This window comes from Trifolium pratense, linkage group LG6 (assembly GCF_020283565.1).
Source record: "Trifolium pratense cultivar HEN17-A07 linkage group LG6, ARS_RC_1.1, whole genome shotgun sequence".
NCBI lineage: Eukaryota > Viridiplantae > Streptophyta > Magnoliopsida > Fabales > Fabaceae > Trifolium > Trifolium pratense.
Genome location: NC_060064.1, coordinates 11354505 through 11361185, shown reverse-complemented (window position 1 = coordinate 11361185; position 6681 = coordinate 11354505). Strand labels below are relative to the sequence as shown.

Genomic DNA, 6681 nt, shown 5'->3' with positions numbered 1-6681 from the left:
CGGTAGTGGTATGTGTGGTTTTAATTTTTTTTTTTTAGAATTGAGGATACCACTACGGGTATTTACAAATACCCGTAGTGGTATGTATGGTTTTCACTACTGATTGTTATAAATATCAGTAGTGGTATGTTAGTTTTTTTTTTTGTTTTTTTTCGTTTTTTTTAATTCCTGTGCCTGCATATTAATATATGGCGCCCTTCCGGCGCATAAATTATACGTTCTTTTAGTAGGTAATAACGCAAAAGAAAATTGTCATAATTTCGAATATTATTTTCCACAATTCATTGTCAATTCCTAACAAGTTACACATTCAATACATTAAAATCACAAAACTTAACATTATCACTAATTATATCTATTCTAATTCCAAGCATACAGCCCCCTAATATACACAAAAATCAAAACTAGCTCTATCCAATTCCAAAACAGCAACTCAAACTACCAATTCCATGACAGTCCAAAACAGCAAGTCCAAAACAGTGGGATGCACCCGAGCCAAATTACCAATTCCATCACCTGATCTGCTTCCAAGACTCAAACTAAAGCTAATAACCAATTCCTCATCACCCTGCAGAATCTCAAATTTGACAGAAAGTGTTCAAATTTGACAGAATCTCAAATTTTCTCTTTTTTGCATAAAAATAAACAAGTGTAAACTAAAATTGCTGCAATGTATTGAATAGACCAATTTGCAAAAACAAAGTTCAAATAATGAACTATTCTATAACTCACCAGATAAATCTTAACCCTCCAATAACGACAAAAAATATGTTGACCAACGTAATCGCAATTCATACATCTCCTCAGCTGTTAACTCTTTTGGGTCATTAAATACCTACAATAAGTAAATAATAATATAAAACTATTCTTGACTCGGTTATAAAAAATTATTGATGTATAAAAAATAAAAATTATTACCTCCATCCAAGAATCAGTTATCTTAGCAGTGACAATGTCCAACATATTTTTCATTACATAGTATCCACAGTCATTTGAATTATATTGTTTCCTCGCCTACAAATTATATATAGTAACATTTGATCAAAAAATACCACACTTACTTATCAAAAAAGTAAATATATATAAAGTTAGAATACCACACTTACTTGTGGATAAAGCCATACGGTATTGTTCTTTCTATTGCCATTCGCCATTTGATCAACCGTAAAAACACTAATTCATAAGAAAAAAAAGCCGCATAAAATCATATAAAATTTGTAATAATTTATGTTTATAGTATATAACCAAAACCCCTAAAGTATAAACTTAATTACCTTGAAACAATTTTCTCCATTATTGGATTAAGTTTCCAATGTAGTGAACAAATAACAACCACGGTATTTATCTTTGGACAAAGTATTATCAACTGCCAATGTCCTCTGTACGCGTGCGTGGAAGAACAGTATTATATTGTTAATAACTATGAGTTATAAAAAATAAATAAGTATTAAAAAAATACACAAATTCATACAAACTTACCCATGGTTAAATGGTAATAATTGACACTCTTTCTTTTCATTTTCTAACTTATGCTGGATGTATTTCTTGCATTTACTTTGAGATATTCTCTGATCACTTTTTTTCCCAGCATCACCAACAATGTTCAGAAAACTTGGTTCCAAAATTCCATATACATTTGTGGTGTTGTTTTCAATGCATAAACGATGAATGTACCTGAATATAATTTTAAAGTTAGGAGAGATATATAACATATTAACAGATATTGAGATAGTAGTAAATAAGAAAGTACACTTACGAGCACCAAACACTTAGAGTACTCATGTCGAGCCAAATAAAACCCACCGACCACCGTTCATTAGAAGGATCTTTGACATAAAACACCTGTTTTGCTTGGGATGCCATGATGAAAGGTTCGTCTTTATAAGCTAACTTGCAAAGATCAACTAGTGTAAATCCTAATTCATCAATTCTCACACCATTGTTGATATCAATCCATTTGCATTTAAATAAAGGCACTTTAAACACAACGTAATCAACCTCCCAGATCTCTTCAATCACCCCAAAGTAGGGTGTAGATGCCATAACCGGATTTTTATCTTTGGAACTAGAGAAGTGCATGGACTCTGCCACAATCATAACCCCACTATTTTGCATGGTACTGCGGTCATCCTTTGATTTTGTATAAAAGGAAGTTTTGTTAATATCATATGCACTCCAAGTCAATATGTTACATTTAGGCTCATAGGACAACCACTTTATTGTATCGGAAACACTATCATCTTGGCAGACCTTTTCTTTAAACCACTCTGAGAATTTCTTATTATGCTCTCTTAACACCCATTTTTCATTCATCTTATCGTGCATTTTCTTTATGATGCTTTTGTGAGCAGACAAGTAAGGTTGAACTTCATCAGTGTTATTCAATATATACAAATGCGCTTGAAGAATTATATCAATATGCATGCTCTTGACATTTAAACCTTGCGTGCCCACACCGTCACATCTTCCATCATGACGAGACTTGGGAACCCCTATAGCATCCACTTCTGACAAATAGTTTGAACAAAACTCAATAGCTTCTTCTGCAATGTACCTCTCAACAATCGAAGCTTCCGGACGGTGTGGGTTTTTTGTATACCCTTTTAGGATCTTCATGTATCGCTCTATTGGATACATCCACCGTAAATAAATTGGGCCACACAATCTAATCTCCCTTACTAGATGAACAATCAAATGAACCATAATGTCAAAAAATGAAGGAGGAAAATACATCTCCAATTGACACAAGATAACTGCAGCTTCGTTTTCCAACTCGTCTAACTTCAATGGATCAATTGCTTTACAACATATTGCATTGAAGAATAAGCACAACCTGCATATAGCTTTCCTAACATTATCGGGCAATATCCCACGAATAGCCACAGGTAGTAGTTGTTGCATCAAGACATGACAATCATGAGATTTTAAGCCGATTAATTTGAGATCTTTCATTGATACAAGGCTCTTGACATTTGACGAGTAACCATGTGGCACTTTGATACTTTGTAAACACTTGCAAAAACTTGTTTTCTCGTCTTTAGACAAAGTGTGACACGCGGGAGGCAAATATGTCTTGTCATTGATTTTTTGTGGTATTAACTCTTGTCGTATACCCATCAAATCCATATCAAGACGAGCATGTGCACCATCTTTTGTCTTGCCTTTAATGTCGAGAAGTGTTCCAATTACACTATCACATACATTTTTCTCCACGTGCATCACATCAATACAATGTCTTACATCAAGACTAGACCAATATGGAAGATCAAAGAACACTGACCTCTTTTTCCATATACTTTTCACAACAGGCTGCTTTTTCCTTTTGACACTTTCACTTTCGGCTTTTGGCACTTTCGCTTTTGGCACTCTCCCTTTTGGCTTTTGGCACTTTCCGAAGACAACATTAATGTCTCGTTGTCGTTCATAAACTTCCTCTCCAGTTAAGGGCGTTGGAGCAACACCATTCTCTTGGTCTCCGTCAAAAGCTTTTCGCAATCTACGATATGGATGATAACGATTTAGAAATTTTCGGTGGCCAAGATAAACAGTCTTCTTTCCATTTTTCAGTTGCTTATAACATGTTTTTTTTTCACATATGGGACACGCATTATGCCCTTTAACGGAATACCCAGACAAATTGCCGTATGCCGGAAAGTCGTTGATGGTGCAAAACAACATGGCACGCATGTTGAACTGTTCACCAGAATACGAATCAAAAACATCCACTCCTTCCTCCCACAACACTTTCAAATCATCAATTAGTGGACTTAGATAAACATCTATGTCATTTCCTGGTTGTCTTGGGCCTGAAATCATCATCGATAACATAATATATTTACGCTTCATGCACAACCAAGGAGATAGGTTGTAAATCATCAGGAGAACAGGCCATGAACTATGGTTAGTACTTTGATTACCAAACGGATTCATTCCATCAGTAGCAAGTCCAAGTCTAAGGTTTCTCGACTCTTTGCCAAAATTTGGAAACAAAGAGTCAATTTTCTTCCATTGCAAAGAATCAGCTACATGGCGAATTTGGCCATCACATTTTCTCTCTTCTGCATGCCATCTAAGATTCTTTGCGTCATTTGCATTAGCAAACAATCTCTTGAACCTTGAAATTATTGGTAGGTACCATACGACTTTCGCGGGAGGACCCGTTTTGGTCACCTCATCATCACTAGAATCACCATCTTTCTTTTTGTAGCGAGACGCCTTACATGTCGGACAATGATTATAGTTTACAAACTCTTTTCGGTATAATATACAATCATTAGGGCATGCATGTATCTTTTCATACTCCAAACCCATTGGACACAATACTTTTTTCGCCTCGTAATAACGATTTGGCATTACATTACCTTCTGGAAGCATTTGTATCAACAATTCAAGCAATTCAGTGAAACTTTTGTCGGTCCACCCATTTTTTGCTTTCAAATTAAACAATTTTAACACCGCAGACAAACGGGTAAAATTTGTGCATCCCGGATACAATGGTTCATCCTTGTCACTGCATAAAGTTTCATACACATGCGCCCTCTTAAACGAATCTTCTCCAATATCACGCATCATGTCTTCTAGTCGATCATCGATATCCACACTACCACTTTCTCTATGGGACACACTTGGCGTTGCTACTACTTCACCGTGCCATATCCATTGTGTATAATTTTGACAAATCCCGTCACAAATTAGATGATTCATGATTTCTTTCTTAGTACGTTTTGGTTCTTTATTTGCACAATTTATACACGGACATAGAAAAAGTGGAGGAAATTCAGGAGGAGGACGTTCTAGTTCAGCATTACTTTCCGCAAACTGTAGAAATTCCATCACTCCATGTCTGTACTCAGTACTTAATCGATTAGCTCTCATCCAACTACGGTCCATACCTACGTTTCGAAATTTATGCATTCTAAGTTAAAGGAATGACTAGGTTGTTACTATTGCGAAACATTCTCTCGCCCTATTTTAATAAAAATTCATAGCCTATAACAGAATTTGCATATAGCAGAATTTTTACATAGTAATTTGAATTGCATCTAAGTTTATAGCTTCTATATATGTTTTGAAATAGAATCGGTACCTGTAGATGAGACCGTGATTGAACCTTCTAACTTCAAACAAAGAGGACAACACCAAAAAACAGCAACACCAGCCCCTAAACAGCAGCAGTCAACACGTAGGAGCAGCAACCACCGCCTAACACAGAAAACAGCTCCACCCCTGCAAAGCACAAGCATTGAAACCCTCAATTCATACATGATCTAAGAATCAATTATGTATTAATTCTACCTAAATATAAGTCAATTATTCAACCAATAAATACCAAAAGCAGACTATTATGTGTTAAAGTGAAAAGTAACTTTACTTAAGATCACCTTTGAATTCAACTAGTGGAAGAAAAAAACACAAAACCCTCCCAAAATTGGGTCACTATCAGTAACACATAGCATCAGGAAAAAAAAACACTAACCATTTTCTTTGTCACATAACAAACATTAACATAGAAAGACCAGAAGGAAAATTATCCTTAACTTTCTTCTAATCACATGTTGTCTATTTTCTGTTTCTGCTTAATACTTTTCACTTCTTTTAACCATTGTTTAGCTAGAGATACCATAACCATAAACAACTTACTAAGAGATGAAGAACAGGAACCCAAAACACATGAAAACGAATATCCAATTTAAAACCTTCACAATTTAAAACGTGAACTTAGAATATCCAATCTTCATTCAATGCTACCAAAATGTACTGAATGAGAAAAATGCGTGTTTTTCTTACCAGCAAATAACCATAAACAGAAAAAGAATGAAAACGAATACGAATGAAAACGAATACGAATGAAAACAAGATCAACCATAAACAGAAAACGAATGAAAACGAAAACGAATGAAATTTGGGGGAAGTTTGATTTATTCATACCTTTACCGAATGAAAACGAAGAGATTTGGAGGCGATTAAGCGTTTGCAGGTTCGTCGTTCCGTCTAGGGTTTGGAGAATGAAACCGCGAATGAAATTGGGACGATTGGAGATTGGAGAGATTGGAGAATGATTGGAGAACGATTGGAGAGTGTTTGATTTGAAGAAATTGGGACGATTTGAGGAACAAATTAGGGAGAACTAGAATTGGGACGATTGGATTGGAGAGTGTGTTCTTCTTCGCGTTTGCAGAATGAGGGAAATTGGAAGAATGAAAAATATAATTAACACTATTAGGATTCCACTACCGGTGATAAGCTAGATCGGTAGTGGAAAGTGGGAATATGAAAAAACTAATAACACTATTAGGATTCCACTACCGGTGAATCCTAGATCGGTAGTGGAAGATAATTAAAACAATTTTGCACGTAATTACGACATTGCCACCGTGTCTACTTTCCACTACGGATTTAGCAAAGCCGGTAGTGAAATCCCTTGTCTCTGAACTTTCCACTACCGTTTTCAAAATATCAGTAGTGGAATCCTTTGGTCAAATGTATTTCACTACTGGTATTCACATACCGGTAGTGGTATCTCCAAACCAAAAGTCATTTTTCTACTAGTGAATGCATCTAGTTCCGGTCACTATGGCAGCACATAAGGTTGTTATTTGGAATAAAGTTATTCTGTTATATGTGTCACTTTTTGCCTAGAGAATGCTAAATGACAGGTTACCTTCGAAAGATAATTTGATC

The 6681-nt window shown here is 35.4% G+C and overlaps 2 protein-coding genes across 2 annotated transcripts; both read right to left on the bottom strand.

The window, feature by feature from the left end:
- Positions 1-242: 242 nt before the first annotated feature.
- On the bottom strand, positions 243-1797 carry LOC123890059. Its single transcript, XM_045939595.1, has 7 exons — positions 1757-1797; positions 1480-1674; positions 1275-1379; positions 1107-1173; positions 919-1014; positions 733-835; positions 243-568 (listed from the first exon to the last, which is right to left on the bottom strand). Exons 1-6 carry the CDS (start codon positions 1780-1782, stop codon positions 743-745), a joined length of 582 nt encoding a protein of 193 aa, XP_045795551.1. The 5' UTR covers positions 1783-1797; the 3' UTR covers positions 243-568; positions 733-742.
- Positions 1798-1904: 107 nt separating this feature from the next.
- On the bottom strand, positions 1905-6187 carry LOC123891727. The gene is made up of 4 exons (XM_045941627.1): positions 5929-6187; positions 5087-5161; positions 1999-4892; positions 1905-1916 (listed from the first exon to the last, which is right to left on the bottom strand). Exons 3-4 carry the CDS (start codon positions 4888-4890, stop codon positions 1905-1907), a joined length of 2904 nt encoding a protein of 967 aa, XP_045797583.1. The 5' UTR covers positions 4891-4892; positions 5087-5161; positions 5929-6187.
- Between the last annotated feature and the right edge of the window lie 494 nt (positions 6188-6681).